General features: G+C 45.0%; 1 protein-coding gene across 1 annotated transcript in view; it reads left to right on the top strand.

Annotated features, from left to right (window-relative positions):
- stk11ip (serine/threonine kinase 11 interacting protein) overlaps nt 1–19769 on the top strand; it is a 63273-nt gene that overhangs the window by 21250 nt on the left and 22254 nt on the right. Inside the window, exons 18-22 of the mRNA XM_082136712.1 lie at nt 331–485; nt 580–895; nt 2003–2103; nt 16678–16775; nt 19585–19763. Of these exons, the coding sequence (XP_081992838.1) occupies nt 331–485; nt 580–895; nt 2003–2103; nt 16678–16775; nt 19585–19763 (849 nt within the window). The remainder of the gene's footprint in view (nt 1–330; nt 486–579; nt 896–2002; nt 2104–16677; nt 16776–19584; nt 19764–19769) is intronic.

Below are 19769 nucleotides of genomic sequence, written 5' to 3'. Positions count from 1 at the left end.
TTTTAAAACATGCAAACCAGAGGTTCTAGGACATTTGTTCAGCTGCTTTCAGTCTGTTTGCTTGGCGTCCTGCAGATCATCTGGGCCAAACACATAGTTGATTCTGAATGGGGGCAGAGATCAGTGAAGGTGTTTATTTTAAAAGCATTAACATTCTTAAAATAAATCTGAAGGAAAGAGCATGTTAAACACTCTGTGTACATCTCTTTGATTTTCTTTTTATCTGCCATATTTGAATGCCTAAACTATATTATATGGACTGGATATCTCATGAGCATTTATCTTTTTATACCTTATATTTTTTTATGTGATTTTTATTATTTTCAACAGGTTGTACTGTCATCTGCTCAGAGTGCAATAGCGATCATGTGGTTCAGTTGGCTGTCCAATCAGCTCCTTCCACCAGTACACCATTGGAACAGAATGATGCCAGATACTTTACATTTGATGACAGGGACAACCCTGTCCTTCCCCTTCACAAGCAGGTCTGGGTTTGTATGGTCTTTTGGCATGATCTATACATGACAGTTCTCCATTACTATTCTCTTTTCACTTACTTGACTTGCTTCATTCCTCTAGGCATTGGTCCCAGGACAGTCTTTGCTATCCCGTGGCAGCCCCCTCCATTTGACTCAGCATTCAGAGGCCTCCACAGAGGGAGCCACATCTTACTTTCATACAGCCCATAGCTTCCTGTCCAATTGTTTGACCAGTCAGAATGAGGCATTGGTTGACCAGAGAACCTCTCAACTGATCAACTTAAGCACTACGGATGGCCAGGTGCAGGGTAGCTCAGAGGGGTTTAAAGAGAAGGTCGCTGACAACTCCTGCTACAACGGCTATCAAAAACATCAGGACCAACAGTCACCTAAGCACACAGAAGGATCCAGCAATGGTAGGTGGTCCACTCTGGGGATGAGGAGCAGTAGGGTGGTTAGAAAAATAAAGAAACTAAAGAAGATGAAACTACCCTGGAAAAAGACAGACTCACATTTTTATTTGAAATAACACAAAACATTGTAATTATTGGGCCTAGGCCTTTTAGGAATGGCATTTGAATTGCATCGAAATGAAAAAACGAACAAGTCTTAAAATGTCTTAAATTCAGTTTGATCAAATTTAAGGCCGTAGAAAGTCTTAAAAGGTATAACAATAATCTTAATTAACATTTTTTAAATTAAATAATTATCATCTTAAAATTGTGGGTGGAAAAACAGGAATCGTGATATGTCCTAATGTGATTATTAAACTCCACAATTAAACTAAAGGCAATGATGTGCTGTTTTATCACAGGAAGGTTTATCACAATAAAATGTTATTTAACACGTTAATTAAATATGTGTATTTTACTAGAACGTTTAAAAAATCTGGTCTTTAAACACCAGAAAAAAATCTTTAAACACATTATCGAATCAGCAAAAACCTATATCGATTGACCTCTAATTCAAATGTATTGTAGTGCCACCATCTTCAGTACGTATTGAATAAATCATGTCTTAAGTATTTTAAACTTGCAGTTACCTTGTTTTGCATTTGAATGTGTGCTGCAGCCTATTTAGTTAAGTAAAAACATGCTATTTTGTGATTGCATGGGTTTGTTCCGCATGGATGTACAGAATTAACTTTATTTATGCAGGTCTTACAAATTTCTTAAACTCTTACATTTGATTTTAAAAACTCTGCATACCCTGATTTAAACTCTTTGTCCAAACTGTGTGCTTTGTAAAGATGACTTAAACTATAGAGAGAAGAAGATCATTTTCCTCTTGTATTTGTAGATGTGACACACTAAATTAGTACCAGACAATAAAGCCAAGTGAATACCCAATATGGCAGACCTTCCTGGCCATAAACCATGTTAACCAAGTGTATAGATATAGCTAGAATTACAGATATTATATTGATATTACAGGTATGCTGTCATATTTTGATATTTTCTGGCACAATAGCCTTTACCTTTTTATCCCATTGAGGGATTTGATCATAATTCTTTTCATTCTAGGTCAATTTGACCTGCTGTCAGAGACAGTAGACCATCGGCTCCAGCTTTTCCTGGATGTGGAAGTGTTTGGGGGAGAAGAGGAGCTTCGCTGCTTTTTAAAGGCAAGAGAACCTGTTTACTATGCCCTCATGAACATGAACCGAAAAAATAGACTTGGGAATAGCGCAAGACAAATAAATGCAACCAAGTAGCCATGTTAGATCCTTTATTCATGAAGGTAAATTTATGCTACTTTATTGCTACATTTCTCACAGTCCACATTCCACCATATCACATGCTGAACCACATGTTCACATGCTGGCTAAAGTCATCATCTGTATGGAAAAGGGGTGCATTTCTTTATTGCGAATTATGAATTTCTCAGTGTAGTTTCATTATTTTACTGGTATCCTGCACTCTAAATATATTCAAACTTGCCCCTTTTGGCCCCTTCTGGGTGTCCTCTGCCTTAGCCACCTGGTTTTCTCCAAAGAAACAATCTCATAAGGAAGTCCACAGCAGGACCATGAGATTAAATTGATTTAATACACTCTCTCCACACCAGCCTTTTGCTCTCTCACAGTTTAGAGACATTGTTTTTCCCTTTGTTAATTTCAAATTCCAAAGTGCTGGTAACGCTTAAACTACGATCATTCCACCTCTAATGCACTCCAGCAAACGTACTCGGTTACTAACGTAACCTCGGTTCTCTCTAGAAGAGGGAACGAGTACTGCGTAAGATATCTTACGCTCTGGGAAAATCCTTTTTCCGCGAGATATTGAAGCCAAAAATTATCCTTAATTTTGTAATAATGCAAAACGCGTTGCGGCAGCATGCAGACATAGGCGAGGCAGCTCGCGCGCCTATTGGCTGCTCTGCGGCAACTGCAGCAGCCTATCGAGCGAGGCCTGGCGTGACGCCAGACCCAATCAGGGCACTTCGCGCCCGCTGCGTCACGTCCCGCCGAAATGGGCGTGGTCTAGGCCTATAAATACCGCTCGCAGGCAGCTATTATCTGGTTTTTCATCATCGAAGCAACCAGAGCGTGTGCATGCACGGCAAGATACGCAGTACTCATTCCCTCTTCTAGAGAGAACCGAGGTTACGTTAGTAACCGAGTCTCTCGTACTGCGTAAGATATCTTACGCTAGGGGACCCAATGCAAAACGCCGTGCATGCTGAGATCTGACACCAAAGACCCAAGGGCGAAAGCCCGGGGTACCTATAGTGCACAATCACTCAGGGAACTCACAGGGAGTCCGGGAAGAGGGAGGGGCGGAGCTGCACTCTTCCACATATGGCAGCGTCGCTTAGACGCGAATTTCATCATACAGACAGGGCGGGGTACGGCCTGAACTGATGGGGAGATGTGGGTCTTACACAGTTTGCCCAGGCACATCTCGTGCTGCTGCTTTTCACTGTCGATCATCGAGCTGTGCTCAGTAGACGCAGCATTCTGAGCTGATAGCATCAGGTCAGATAATACTGGTTAACTTAGACCGACAGCAGCCTGGCCTGCAGGGCGGGAACCTCTAGGTTGTAGAACCTTATAAATGTAGACGGGAAGGCCCAGCCTGCCGCCGTACAAATATCTTGCAAGGCAATCCCACTTGACCAGGCCCACGAAGAGGCCATGCCACTCGTGGAGTGCGCTCTGACACCCAACGGGCACTGCATGCCCTTGGAAGCGTATGTCAGCGCTATAGCATCAACTATCCATCTGGATAGGCTCTTGTTTCGACGCGCCCGCTAAATGAAACAAAGAGCTGCTCCGTTTGTCTGAAAACAGACGAGCGAGACACATAAGCTCGTAATACCCTGACTGGGCAAAGGAGGCCCGCGTCTCTTTCCTCATCAGGGACCGGTAGGGCTGACAGGGAGATAACCTGCGCCCTAAACGGTGTGTTGAGGGATTTTGGAACATAACCGTGCTTAGGTTTGAGTATAACTTTCGAGTCATTAGGCCCAAACTCCATGCACGTCGCGCTCACAGAGAGCGCGTGTAAGTCCCCTGTAAGAATAAATGCCTCTGGGTTAATGCGAATTAGCTCAAGAATATAGGGAATTTTGGCAATATTAATATTTATAACGCATGGTCATAATTCATAAATCGCATATGCATTTACTTTATCAATTATAGGAAATGCCTCGTTCTGTACTGTCTGATCATTACAGTTAAGAAGAAGCATTCCTGTTTACAAAACTCCAAGACAGTTTGTCTTCTGGCCACGAAGACAAAACCTCTTTGGGTTTATAAATTAAAACTACTCAAAGTAGTTTTATAATATAGAGCCTGTAGCTTTATAGATCTTTTGTTTCATTGACTTTATAAAAAGTGGGTTTTCAAACACAGAGACAGTTAAAAGTATAAATGGGTTTATTAATAAAATGGCACACGCTAGAGATTATATAAACTACAAACATAAACGTACGTAAAAATGCAAACAAACGAATAAACATTTAACCGAACAAAAACATGAAATGAAAGAAAGAAAGATATAGAGGGAAGATAGAGGGTAACTTAAATCACAGACCTAAGACCTAGACACCTGGAACAGCTTTTATAGGAATCAATATACTTGCGAGTTGTGGTACTCTTTCAGTGTGATGCTGAAAAGGGGACGCGCGTGCGCGTGTCCGGCTGGTTTGCGTCTAGCTTCTTCTTCTGGGTCGTTTCGCAAAACGATGTAAAGGCTCACTTGAATTTAACGTTACCGAGAAAGTTCAGATTCGTCTCCCGGGATGGGAGAGGCTGGAAATCTTAGTTGCAAAGACCGGCTGTTACGACTCGAACATGGGTTCGTTCGATGGAGAAGGCCAGGGCCTCCTTCAGATGTTCCTTGGAGAAGCGCTGCGCCGGGGAGGAGGGTCCAGAGAAGTTGGATGAGTTGAGAGCGGAAGGAATGAGAGAGCGAAGAGAAGAGATTTTGGACTTTTATCAGTGTCCCAGGTGCCGTCCCCTCCTTCGTGAAGGACGAATCAGCTGTCGAGATTTTTCGAGCGGGAAGATTCCTTTGTCCGGTTAGACACGCCCACTCGAATGAGTCATGATTGACTTTAACTGGAGAGGATTTTCTCCAGACATATGAACTTATAAAACAATGCGCATCACTGAATTCTGTTATAGGAATTCAACTCCGTTAGCTGGAGAGGATTACAAAGATATCAAAAATAGAATCTAGGCGTTGTAGCCATGCAACGATACATTATTATGCATTTGTATAGGCAATAGCAGTTCTATTAAGGTCACAAATAGGACATATGCTTTCCTATGGGTTACACACACCTCTTAACACACAAATTTATATATTTAGTACCTTTAGGAGTGACTTTATGGGTAAAAGTCCTTTTCTGTAGGGGGTTTCTGTTTCACAGTCCAGAGTGTGTTTGTATGTGTGTGTGTGTTGGAATGTTGCGACCCTGTTATCTCATGCATAGGGCTGGATAGCTCTGTGGTCAAATTTTATGACCTGCCAATGAGCTCGGGTTACGGGATGCGATTCTACTGGGAGAACATTCTTCAAAAATACATTTCAGATCCAAACACTCGAAGATCATAACTGTATGATCACAACAACATTAATCACGCATACCTACAGGAAATTCAGATACCAGTCTGAGTTACACACATTTTAAGTTAGACACAAAAGGATGTTGGTGTGTGTGTGTGTGTGTGTGTGTGTACGTGTGTGTGTGTTCTGGAATGTCACGAGTCTGTGAGGTTGTAAAAGTCACAGGGAGTCCAGAGCTGAAATGGGGGTTTTAGAGGGGATTCTAAGAAAACAGGGTTTCCTTATGTGACTCAAATGTCCCTCGGGGGAGCCACAAAGATGCAATTTTGACCGTTCAAGCAGACTTGGAGATCAGGATTTACTAATTTGAACAGCATGTGACCGCATGTCATAGTCATTGTCGTTACATATTCCCCCTTTTTGTTAGATAAAGACCTCGGAAGGACTTTATCGAACAACAAATTAGCGCAATGGTCGATGGCAAGCGGCTGATGACTGAGGACTCAGGTCAAATGAGGTTTAGGCGAGCCCCGGATCGGGACCCCCTTTTTGCGGTTCCATAGGAAACCACCAGACACGGCTTTGTGAGCTTTGCTGTGGCTGCTCACATTTGGTAGGGTCTGGTACAGGGTGAAAGCCAAGACGGGAGTCAGGGCGTGGTCGGTTGCTGTGGAGGTACACAGCGCAGCGTCAGCTGCGGTCCAGGTATGGACACAGGCGAGGTGTTCAGGCTGGGCGGTTGCCCATGCTTGGAGGGACTGTGTTGAGTGCGAGTCCTGCCTTGGTGTTCAGGACTCAGGGTTGCTCTCTCCGTGCGATGCCGGATGCCAGACCTGGTGAGTGTGGCTGCTTTCTCGCGAACCACTGCGGCCTGCATCCTGTTAGAGGCGAGAGGGAGAGAGAGAGAAAGGGAGGAAAAATTTCAGCGATGGAGGTCCTTAGTTGGTTTAGGCCAGTCTTTTTGGTTCGCTGAGGTTGGTATGCCACATGCTTTGATGTCCCATGCATGGCTTTTTGGCACATGTGGCGTCATTGTTACGCCTGGCCCCCCCTTGTGCTTTGTGGCTTTACAAGCTGTGGCGCTGTGATGGCAACAGGTGCACAATGCGTATTGAAGTTTTGGGAACGCAGCATGTGCGTGGTGGCAGACAGCTGTTTGAGGCACTGGTCGTCAGTGAGCTCAGATGGCCTGCGAGGGTGGTGGAGGGGTAAGTGGTGGCATAGGAAAAGTCTGTTCATCAGAGGCCCGCATGACTTTCTTTGTACACAGCGGAGGTAGCGTTTAGCGGCTCTGAGGCGTGCAGTGTAGTTGGTAAAGTTCGTTTGTGCTGTGTAATCACTGCAATGGTTAGGGTGGGTGGGTGGGTTGTCTGTATGTGGCGCAGACATTGGTCTGGTTACTCAACTGCAGGTCAGTCAGGACCTTGAAGCAGTAGGTGTCAGTGTTCGTTTTCTGTGTCTGTGTCAGACGTGGCTGCACTGTCTTCATCTGTGATGTAAGAAGACTCTGCCTCACCAGTGTTCTGGAGAGAGTGGTTACAGGTTCGACGGTCTGGGCTAGGAGTTCTGGACGGCGGGTGATGCTGGTTCCAGAATCTTTCTGAGCGGTCGGTCCGACGCTTTGGACGGGCACCGTCACCGTCGTGCTGCCATCTGCTGGCCTGGAACGGTGTTGATTCTCTGTGGTAAGGTCTGTGTGCAGACGAAGATCGTCCAGGGCATTTTGAAGTCTTTCAACTTCCTGTTGTAGCGTTGTGTCCGTCTCGTCCTCTTCCTCGGTCAGGAAGATTAGCTGGTCTAGCCGACTCTGTGTGTGGGCTCGGTCCTTCCGGGCTTCTGTGGCCTGGAGCTGTAGTGCGGCTGCCTTCTGTTCCATGTCGAGGCTGAGCCTTTCGCTGGCCCGGGCCTTGGTGACGAGGTTGAGTGCGATTTTCCGAAGATTTTGGCCAGCTGCTCGTGGTTGTACTTCTGGGTTGGATCGCAGGTCTCAAACTGGTCCAGGTACTGTGGGACTGGGTTAGCTCGACATCTCTGCTTACTGTGGTGAGAGAAGCACAGCACACACAAAAAGAGACACAATGCAAGTTTGTTTTAGGGTTAATGAGCTATACTCATACGGGCTATGCCGTTTATGAGAATTTCGGGGCTAACTGATGTCAACAGTTAGCGGAGCCAATTTCGTGGGTATGGATGAAACCCACAATAGAAATTTGGACAGGCGGTAGCCTGGGGGGGTCATCTTAGCGACGCCCGCTTTGATCGTCACTCTATTATTCAGCTTTTCCTGGGGTCTCTCTTAGGTTCTGTGTCTAAGTGAAATGAAAGAAACAAATCACAACAGAGTGGAGAAAGAGACAAGGTTGAAGGTAGGGAAGATCAGAGGGAAACACAACACAAGGAAGTGAATTGGTCTGCAATGAAATGTCACAAACAATAACACGGGGAGCGTTATTTAAGGAAAATAAATCAAATAAGATAAAATAAAATAAAATAAAGAGGCCTAAGCCTTATTAACACTGCGAGAGTTCCTGATCGGGCCAGGAGATGCGTGGGTTGTCGGGACAGGACCTCGAAAGAAGGTGTGTCTTAGAGAGAGAAAGGTGAGTCCAAGCACTTAAAATACACCCGAAGGAATAGCTAGTATTCTGTGGTTCCTAATAAGTGGATGGGTTCTATCAAATTTTAGTTTACCTGGGGTGAATAGAGGTCATCCAGGTGGAAACCAGCGGACGCGGTCAGACTCTCCGACGGTCCCAACACCAGACCGGGCGCAGTGTCAGTAACGCCGGACAGATGATCCCGCCCACCGGAAACCACCAGGGATGACTTTTGGATTACCACAGTGCACTGACTGGGTCCTGCCAATAGATACACAATAAGGGATTGAGAGGTTAGACTTAAAGTGAATTAAGGCTTTCTGTTTTCATCAAATTGAGTAAATATGTATGCAGGGGTCAGAGGCAAAGGCTTTACTAAAATAATGATACAATGCAAAGGAATTATGATAATTGGTTGTAATTATCAGAATAACCTACCCCCCCTTTGAAAAGGCTGGGGAAAGAGAAAAAAAAATTATCAATGAAATAAAATTCAAATAAACAACACAGGCTTGGGACGCAGGCAGAGGGATAGGCCCTGCAGTGGGTTTGTGCCACAAGGGAAAGGGGCGTATTCCTTCTCCGTGGTCCACCTGGTTGTTAGTGAACACAATTTAAATTAAAATTCAAACTAGTTTAAATTAAAATTCAAATAAGCATGCAAGGAGAGGTCCAAAATAATAATAATAAGGAAGGAAAGAAAATCAGAATGATAACAGTGATGTATCAATACTAAAAATAATCAAAACTGAAATTCAGAATGACTTCCTATAATCCTTACAATAACACTGAGGTTATTGGTATTGATTATAAAAATAATCAAACAAAAAGGGTGGCAATGAGACACTTCAATTGCAGGCTGGGGGTTAAACAGATATTGATAAGTCGACCCAAGATCGCCACACGGTGGCGTGCTTCTTCCTAGGTGGACCCTATCAATGAACTGAGTGAATCAAATCTAAGTTTTTAATTCGAAAAGTTTTCCCTTTTTTTTTTCGAACTTAACTTAAAGTGTGACAGTCAAAAACAGAAAAAGGAATTGTCTAACTCCAAATAATATCAGCATAAGCTAAGCTTGAATGCAGTTAAGTATTTGAGAGAGAAAATGAATGTAGAGAGAAAAAGAAATTGAAAGCAGGTATTATCTTAGAACGCCACGAGATGGCGTAGTTGCGCTCGCGCAGGCTGACGTCAGTGGGAGGCGACGCTCACGCAGGATGACGTCGGTGGGGGGCGCGTAATTTGAGCCCTGCCACACCTCTAGAGGCTGCCCTCTAGTGTCGGTGACGTGATTCAGCAGTTAAGACAGCAGATTTTTTTATCTGTGGAATCACGTGGTGTTTTGCGCTTCTGTTGCATGCGGAAAACTGACGCGAGTTTCACAACATGTGACTAACAGGAATTACACATTATACATTACACATTGAGACGGTTTTAGAATAAGAGCAGGGATTATCATCTTTTCTTAATTCATAAAACTGGTCTCCAATTACTCATTACATATAAAACGGTTTACATAAAAACAGGTATTAAAACTTCGTGTTTTAATCACTAGAAACTGTGAGCAAACAGGGATTGAACATCTATTTACTTAAGCTGTGAGCACACCAGGCATCAGAACAGCTGTGAGCAGGACTTATCATCTGCTCATCTCCCATAAGCATTAATCAAAATAGCACTTTTATGATTTTTGCGTAGGTTTACGAAATTGGATCGCGAGGCCAATTTCTGACCAGGAGCTTTATCGTTAACGTATTGTATAAGGCCTATTACGACTGAAAACTATCAGATTTACGTCTTCGTCCTAAAAGAGATCCTTCGTCTTCATTTAGTCGGTTTAAATCATGTTACATGTATCAACTGCAAAGAGTTTTGCTTCGTCTTTGCAGAGACAGATGTAATGTCATGAACTGCAGTTTTAGCAGAGCTGAGCTGGCTTTTGTGCCCGCGATCAGCTGGGTGAGTTCGCCTTGGCGACTTATCTCACAATTCAAAACGCGCGTATAGCCTACAATTATTAATACCAATAATACACATTCAACTGAAACTGAATTTGCCCACAAAAAATGAAGTTTGAAACTGCTCGAAATGTCTCCACCATAATACACATAAGAATAAATGCCTCTGGGTTAATGCGAATTAGCTCAAGAATATAGGGAATTTTGGCAATATTAATATTTATAACGCATGGTCATAATTCATAAATCGCATATGCATTTACTTTATCAATTATAGGAAATGCCTCGTTCTGTACTGTCTGATCATTACAGTTAAGAAGAAGCATTCCTGTTTACAAAACTCCAAGACAGTTTGTCTTCTGGCCACGAAGACAAAACCTCTTTGGGTTTATAAATTAAAACTACTCAAAGTAGTTTTATAATATAGAGCCTGTAGCTTTATAGATCTTTTGTTTCATTGACTTTATAAAAAGTGGGTTTTCAAACACAGAGACAGTTAAAAGTATAAATGGGTTTATTAATAAAATGGCACACGCTAGAGATTATATAAACTACAAACATAAACGTACGTAAAAATGCAAACAAACGAATAAACATTTAACCGAACAAAAACATGAAATGAAAGAAAGAAAGATATAGAGGGAAGATAGAGGGTAACTTAAATCACAGACCTAAGACCTAGACACCTGGAACAGCTTTTATAGGAATCAATATACTTGCGAGTTGTGGTACTCTTTCAGTGTGATGCTGAAAAGGGGACGCGCGTGCGCGTGTCCGGCTGGTTTGCGTCTAGCTTCTTCTTCTGGGTCGTTTCGCAAAACGATGTAAAGGCTCACTTGAATTTAACGTTACCGAGAAAGTTCAGATTCGTCTCCCGGGATGGGAGAGGCTGGAAATCTTAGTTGCAAAGACCGGCTGTTACGACTCGAACATGGGTTCGTTCGATGGAGAAGGCCAGGGCCTCCTTCAGATGTTCCTTGGAGAAGCGCTGCGCCGGGGAGGAGGGTCCAGAGAAGTTGGATGAGTTGAGAGCGGAAGGAATGAGAGAGCGAAGAGAAGAGATTTTGGACTTTTATCAGTGTCCCAGGTGCCGTCCCCTCCTTCGTGAAGGACGAATCAGCTGTCGAGATTTTTCGAGCGGGAAGATTCCTTTGTCCGGTTAGACACGCCCACTCGAATGAGTCATGATTGACTTTAACTGGAGAGGATTTTCTCCAGACATATGAACTTATAAAACAATGCGCATCACTGAATTCTGTTATAGGAATTCAACTCCGTTAGCTGGAGAGGATTACAAAGATATCAAAAATAGAATCTAGGCGTTGTAGCCATGCAACGATACATTATTATGCATTTGTATAGGCAATAGCAGTTCTATTAAGGTCACAAATAGGACATATGCTTTCCTATGGGTTACACACACCTCTTAACACACAAATTTATATATTTAGTACCTTTAGGAGTGACTTTATGGGTAAAAGTCCTTTTCTGTAGGGGGTTTCTGTTTCACAGTCCAGAGTGTGTTTGTATGTGTGTGTGTGTTGGAATGTTGCGACCCTGTTATCTCATGCATAGGGCTGGATAGCTCTGTGGTCAAATTTTATGACCTGCCAATGAGCTCGGGTTACGGGATGCGATTCTACTGGGAGAACATTCTTCAAAAATACATTTCAGATCCAAACACTCGAAGATCATAACTGTATGATCACAACAACATTAATCACGCATACCTACAGGAAATTCAGATACCAGTCTGAGTTACACACATTTTAAGTTAGACACAAAAGGATGTTGGTGTGTGTGTGTGTGTGTGTGTGTGTGTGTGTACGTGTGTGTGTGTTCTGGAATGTCACGAGTCTGTGAGGTTGTAAAAGTCACAGGGAGTCCAGAGCTGAAATGGGGGTTTTAGAGGGGATTCTAAGAAAACAGGGTTTCCTTATGTGACTCAATTGTCCCTCGGGGGAGCCACAAAGATGCAATTTTGACCGTTCAAGCAGACTTGGAGATCAGGATTTACTAATTTGAACAGCATGTGACCGCATGTCATAGTCATTGTCGTTACACCCCTATGCGCTTCACTGAAGCGAGAGCCATCAGAAACACAGTCTTGAAAGACAGATGTTTCAAATCAATTGACTGTAAAGGCTCGAATGGCGCACCTTTCATGGCTTCCAGAACCGTAGAAAGGTCCCATGCGGGGACTGCGGGAGGTCTGGGAGGATTCAGTCTCTTAGCCCCTCTAAGGAAGCGGATGACTAAATCGTTCCTTCCTATTGACTGGCCAAGCGTTGTTCCTGAGAACGCTGCTATAGCCGCCACATAAACTTTGAGCGTGGAGGGGGCCCTGCCCTTGTCCAACAGCTCTTGTAGGAAGGAAAACACCTCCGTCACTCCACAGTCTGTGGGTGACACGCCACGGGCTGTGCACCAGCCCGAAAACACTGACCATTTCGAGGAGTAGAGCCGTCTCGTAGACGGAGCTCTAGCCTGCGTGATCGTGTCTAATACTCCTTTAGGGAGTCCAACATGTACCCGTTGATGGCCCAGACATGAAGGGACCATAATTCCGGGTGAGGATGCCAGATCGAGCCGTGGGCCTGTGAGAGGAGGTCTCTCCTCACTGGTACTGGCCACGGGGGCAGTACTTGCTAACTGCAACACGACTGGGAACCAAGGTTGGTTTTCCCAGAACGGTGCTACCAGCAATACTGAGCATCCTTCTTCCCTGATCCGCTCTATCACCTGAGGCAGGAGAGAGACGGGGGAAAAACATAGAGCGGGCGGCGGGGCCACACATGGGCCAGCGCGTCTCTGCTCTTGGAGAAAAATTCCGGACAGTGAGCGTTTTCTTGAGACGCAAACAGGTCTACTTCCGCTCTGCCGAATTTCTTCCACAGCAGTTGGACTGTCTGTGGGTGTAGAGACCATTCGCCTGCCGGAACATTGTTCCTGGACAGCCTGTCTGGTCCTATATTCAGGAGCCCTGGCACGTGCGCTGCTCTGAGCGAGCGCAGGTTGCGCTGAGCCCACACCAGGAGGCGTTCTGCTAGCCTGTACAGGTTCCTGGACCTGAGGCCGCCCTGGCGATTTATGTAGGACACCACAGACACGTTGTCCGAACGGACCAGGACGTGGCGTCCTTTTATTTGGGGACAAAAACGCGTCAGCGCGTTGTTTACTGCCAGCATTTCGAGGCAGTTTACGTGCAGGAGCTTCTCCCGTTCCGACCACTGGCCGAAGAACGGTCTGCCCTCGAGCAGCGCTCCCCATCCCGAGATGGACGCGTCCGTGGACACCACTTTCACCCTCGAGGAAGTCCCCAGGCTTACACCTGACTGGTACCAGTCGTTCGCTCTCCAAGGTTTCAGAGCTGTGACGCACTTCTGATTGACCCTGAGGCGAAGCAAACCGGATGCCCACGCTCGGCGTGGGACTCGCGCTTTCAGCCAAACTGCAGCGGGCGTATGCGGAGCAGGCCCAGCTGGAGCACTGATGATGATGCTGAGGCCATGAGACCCAGCATCTTCTGAAACTTCTTGAGCGGGACAGACGCGCCGCAGCGGAACGAGTTCGCTGTGCGTTGAATGTCTACCGCGCGCTGTGGTGATAGTCGCGCTATCATGGACAGCGAGTCCAATTCTGTGCCCAGGAAAGATATCTTCTGACTGGGTGACAGAGAGCTCTTCGCCCAATTGACACTGAGACCCCAATTCTCGAGGTGATCGAGTAAAACGGTCGTCTGTTCTATGAGCACTGAGCGAGATTGCGCTAGAATCAGCCAATCGTCCAAATAGTTCAGTACTCGCATGCCTCTCATTCTGAGGGGTGCGAGTGCCGCATCCATGCACTTCGTAAACGTACGGGGTGCCAGGGACAAACCGAACGGGAGGACTGTGTACTGATATGCCTGGCCCTCGAAGGCGAATCTCAAATATCGCCTGTGACGTGACGCTATCTGTATTTGAAAATACGCGTCTTTCAGATCTATTGACACAAACCAATCTCCTTGGCGAATCTGCACGAGGATTTGTCTGGTCGTGAGCACCCTGAACTGTCGCTTCACAAGCACTCTGTTCAGTTGCCTCAGATCTAGTATGGGTCTGAGACCCCCGTCATTTTTCGGTACCAGGAAGTATCTGCTGCATAGCCCTCCTTCGCTCTGAACTTGAGAGAGAGAGAGGCTCTATGGCCCCTTAGTTCAATAGTTTCGCCACCTCGGCTCGAAGTAAATGTGCTACTTCTGCTTTTACCGTGGTCTCGACGCGCGCCGCATAGCGGCGAGGGCGTCGGCGAAACTGTAGCGAATAGCCTCTTTTTATAATGTCCAGCACCCACTTCGAAACCCCGGGCAGCTTTGCCCATGCGTCTGCATGAATAGCTAGGGGTTGAATACGAAGCGCGCTCCGCTCGCTCAGCGATGGAGAGGCTTCGGCGTGCTGTAACACAAGCGTCGCGCTCGTGACATTTGAGGCATGGGGCGCGCTGATAACAGCGGGCAGATTGCCCGCGCTCGACTCCTCTGCGGTGGTCAACCGCGAGGGGGAGGGCTGGGCGGTTCCCGTAGGAACTGTCATGTCTATGTGTGGATGTGGGCGCGGGACAGCGGGCACATTTATCACACTGAAAGCATCGTTCGCTTGAGTGAAGCGAATGCACGTTGGTTTCGTTTTTACAGAAACCGTGAGACATGCATAACGTGGTGTTAGTGGGCACATTCACCATGTTTGAAGCGCAATCGATCTGAGTCGATTCATGTGCGCGAGCCCTGTGTGACAGGCTGTGCTTGTGTGTAGAGATGGGCACTGGGCAGTGGGCATTCTTTCTACACATAAAGCACCATCGGCCGTGGCCGGGACACCAGAAAAATTCACACTTATGGGATTTATCTGGGTAGCCGTAAAAACGGCGTTTGTGTGCAGGCAAGCGTGCTGCGTCGCCGACTTGTTTACTGCAGGATACACTGGAACAGTCACATTTACTGGAACTGAACGAGCGAGAAGTTGCCATAGAAACAGAGAGCGTCAACATGCTGGCGTTTATTGCAGGCCTGCGTGCATTACAACAGGCTTGTTCACTGCAATATTGACATTTCCAGTCGCCTGAATTCCAGAGGGGAATGGGAAATGTATAGGAAAAAGGAGGTTGGTCCGTCCGCAGCGGGACCAGAAAAACTTTTTTCCTTACGCCAGTGACGCACGGAACACCATAGAAACGGTGTTTGGGTGCAGGCGAGCGGGTTGTACAACGCGCTCGTTGGCTGCAAAATACACATCTGCAGTCGCCTTTTCAGGGAACTGACAGAGCGAGCATTGACGGCATAATTTTATCTGCCGGTAGACCCGGGGATCGAACGCGGGTCTCTCGCGTGCAAAAACCTGAGAGTCTGCCACTGGGCCACAGGGGGAGACACATTGTAACTCAGTTAGCGCGAGTATTATAAGAGAGCGTCAACGTGCTGGCGTTTGTTTGCAGGCATGCGTGTATTACAACAGGCTTGCTCACTGCAATACTGACATTTCCAGTCGCCCGAACTTCAGAGGGGAATGAGAAATGTACGAGAAAGAGGAGGTCGGTCCGTCCGCGGGGGGACCAGAAACGCTCTTCTCCTTTCGCCAGTGACGCACGGAAACCATAGAAACGGTGTTTGGGTGCAGGCGAGCGGGTTGTGCAACGCGCTCGTTGGCTGCAAAATGCACATCTGCAGTCGCTTTTCAGGGAACTGACAGAGCGAAGCATTGGCGGCATAATTTTAACTGCCGCTAGACCGGGATTCGAACTCCGGTCTCTCGTGAGGAAAACCAATGATTCCGCCACTGAGCCACAGGGGGGAACACAAAGGCTTTCGGATGCACGAGCATATAAGAGCTCGTGCATCGGAGGAGCAGTCTCGGAGAAGGATGCCAGGTGAGTCCTCAGAGTCGCTCTTTTAGTGCAATGGGAGTGTGTGTCGCGGCGGCGAGCACACACACATACATAAACACAGTAGCAGAGAAAGGATATAACGCCGGATAGCGCAGCAGGAAGGCAAGGAAGGCGGCGCGGCCAGCGACTTCAGTGACTCGTCCCGCTGAAGGTGCTCTCTTTCAGACGGCGCGGCTTCTTCTCCAGCTCCAGCGATGCGTGTGCTTCGCTTGAAGGATGAAAAATCAGATAATAGCTGCCTGCGAGCGGTATTTATAGGCCTAGACCACGCCCATTTCGGCGGGACGTGACACAGCGGGCGCGAAGTGCCCTGATTGGGTCTGGCGTCACGCCAGGCCTCGCTCGATAGGCTGCTGCAGTTGCCGCAGAGCAGCCAATAGGCGCGCGAGCTGCCTCGCCTATGTCTGCATGCTGCCGCAACGCGTTTTGCATTATTACAAAATTAAGGATAATTTTTGGCTTCAATATCTCGCGGAAAAAGGATTTTACCCGAGCGTAAGATATCTTACGCAGTACGAGAGACCTCTCGTAAGAGAACTACTTAATTGCATTCTTTTGTATTTATACCAAACTGGCTTGAAAAGTTTTTAGTCGTGATTACAAGTGTTTGAAATCAATTCTGCATGTCTAAGTGCTTCATTCAGCATTTTTTTTAGAAGTTGTAATTATTTGTATTAACCTTTTTTGTGGTTTCACTTGATTTCAGATGTCCACTGTGAAGTTTGGAGATGCAGTGGAGTTCCATTCCCTCATGGTTGTGTCAGACCAGTACATCTACATCTTAGAAATCACCTCACAATCTGAGTAAGCAACTTCTGTTAACAACTTCAGTTTTGAAAGTGCAACTAACTATTGTTCACTAAAATCAACTTTTAAGTAGGTGTATTATGAAGTCTAGAAAAAAACAAACAAAAAAACACAAATTCTTTCCTTATTATGTTTTAGTGAGTTTTATGTGTAAGCGGGATAAATGTAATTGGTGCAATATCCAATCCACTCCACCTAATCAGTATCCTCAGCATACATTAGTGTCAAATTGGGTTTTATTTATATACACTGAAAAAAGTTCACATAAGAAGGCTGTATTTCTGTATGTCACCATGGCACAGGTAATCACAGCCATGCTGATATTTGGGGGAAAAACAGCATGATTGCAAATGTATAATGAGCTGTTGTATGACAGCAACAAGAAGAGTAATCTGGAGAGAATCACTGGGACTTTTGTGTTTTTCTGACAGGCTGTCAGTCTGTGTATTAGTGTGTATTAGTGATTTTCAGTGTTGTTGGACTGTTATATCAGCACTCTCAGCTTACATAGAAAATAAGATGGAAAAAAGATTTGTGCTTAGTGTCATGACCATAGACTGTAAAAAAAAAAGATGAACAACGCATCTCAGCTTTCTTCCACTGTCGAAAAATGAAGCCAAAATATCCGCAGTATCAAGATCCCGCCCACACGCTCCTGCTCCCACAGACTCAATTGCAAGAACAGCAGTCAATCATGACGTTACACCACATTTTTATAGCATCAAATAACAAACTAAAACTAAACTTACTTGAACATATATCTGTGTGATAAGTGGAATTTTTTTATTTGACTCGTTTTCGATTACATGGAGAGGGTGGGGTTTATGACTTATACTGCAGCCAGCCACCAGTGGGCGATCAAAATGCTTTGGATTCACTTTTCAGGACGTGTACGGCACACTTGGTCATGACAATGAAAAAGCAGCACTGACGCAGCATTTTAGAAGAAGCAAAAAACCTTAATGTACCTAACACTTGAGATTTGTAAATGTCTGGTGGATGATACAGATTGTCCTAAAAGTTGAACACAAAGTTTTGTGACATGTCAGCTTTAACAAGTTTGAATCTTGAACAAGTTCAGTTTGTACTGCTTTTCATACACCAAACTTCAAACTCATCAGCTTGTTCTTTCTTGAAAATTAACTTTTACCTTCATAGCGATAAATTCAGTTTTGAATGCAAGTACACAATGGTGTGTCTGGCATTTGATACCTGTGCGTCGTCACACCCTCTACACAATGCTGCGAGGGGCTTCTTGTCCAGTGTGTGACCGGTTTAACACTATATGTTTGCTGCATGTTCAGGAAATGTAAATTTAGTTAAAGGTTTTGTTCACCTAAAAATGAAAATTATCCCATAATTTACCTTCAAGGCATTCTTGGTGTATATGACTTTCTTCTTTCGGCCAAACACAATAGGATTTATATAAAAAAATATTCTGGCTCTTCTAAGCTTTATAATGGGAGTGATTGGCACCTTTTTTTTAAGCCCAAAAAAGTGCATCCATTCATCACTACCAAAAGTACCAATACCAAAAGTAATCCATATGGCTCCAGGGTGTTAATAAAGGCCTTCTGAAGCAAAGCGATGCATTTTTGTAAGAAAAAATATCCAGAATTATAACTTTAAAGACTGTAATCACTAGCTTCTTGATAACGGCTGTCCGCGCGTTCACAAGAGAGTCGAGTTCCGGCGGAAGAGTGAACTCTTGACCCGACGCATGACGTATTGAGGAAGTTCAGAGGATAGAACTAAACAAAACACCGGTCATGAATCAAAAGTCTAAAATTTGAATTTTTAAAGAGAAATGTCAGAGGGCCTTGAGTTTGTTGCCCAGCCCTATTTGTTTGAACTGCAAGAGGCGTCTACTCTCACCTAAGCTTACGCTATGCCTACGTCATTCGCCGGAACTCGACTCTCTTGTGAGCGTGCGGATGGCCGTTATCCAGAAGCAAGTGATTACAGTTTATAAGGCCTTTATTAACCCCCTGGAGTCGTATGGATTACTTTTATGATGGATGGATGCACTTGTTCGGGCTTCTAAAATTTTTTTACTATTCACTCCGATTATAAAGCTTGTAAGAGCCAGGATATTTTTTTATATAACTCTGATTGTGTTTGGCTGAAAAATAAAGTCATATACACCTAGGAAGGCTTGAGGGTGAGTCAATTATGGTATAATTTTCATTTTTGGGAGAACTAACCCTTTAAGGTTTAAAGCAACACTAAATAACTTTTTTTTTTTACCTTAAAATGATGTTTCTAAAATCGTTTCAGTGGTTCATCAAGTTGTAACAGGGTGAAAGGCACTTCTGCATTCGCTTTGCGGCCCTATATCTGCTATAACCGCACTATGCAACTTTGTCAGATCGAATAGCGTTTCTGTAGTTCGAATGAGACATAAGAAACTACAAATTTGACTTGCTTTACGGCAAGCGTTACAATAGTCATTATTTTGTTTTTCTTTCGTTTCTGATGTCGCAATACATCATACTTTCATAAAATCATGCAACATACTCTACCTTGTCTGTGGACATCGTTAATTCCAAAGCCAGTGCTGGATAAACAGCGAGCGTGCGTGCGACAGTAGGCTGCGGTAGGCTAAATTATTTACGACAGCGGTAATGGACAATTCTGCTTCTAACCTGTAGGGGGACCGAAGAGGAAAAGTTATTTAGTGTTGTTTAGTGTATTTTATCTGTAAATTCACGGACAAAGGGAATTCATCTGATTTAAATATAATATAATCTCTTTTCTTTCCATTTTCCCTATCCCTTTCTTTAACTGTCTCTCACTCCTTATGCAGTGGGCAACCCTCAGACTGGCTGCGGAAAAGAGAAAGCCATCGGTTGTGTGAACTCAGCTATCTGGAGGTGGGTCTGGGCTCTCAGAGCATCCATCTGGAGTTTGATGAAGGGGCAGCAGCGTACACACTACTAGTGCGAAACAGTGCCCGCTGCAAATTGTTCTTCAGCAAGCTTACAGGCAAGG

Source organism: Leuciscus leuciscus, assembly GCF_965113295.1.
Source record: "Leuciscus leuciscus genome assembly, chromosome: 14".
Taxonomy (NCBI): domain Eukaryota; kingdom Metazoa; phylum Chordata; class Actinopteri; order Cypriniformes; family Leuciscidae; genus Leuciscus; species Leuciscus leuciscus.
This window is presented reverse-complemented; position numbering and strand designations above follow the sequence as displayed.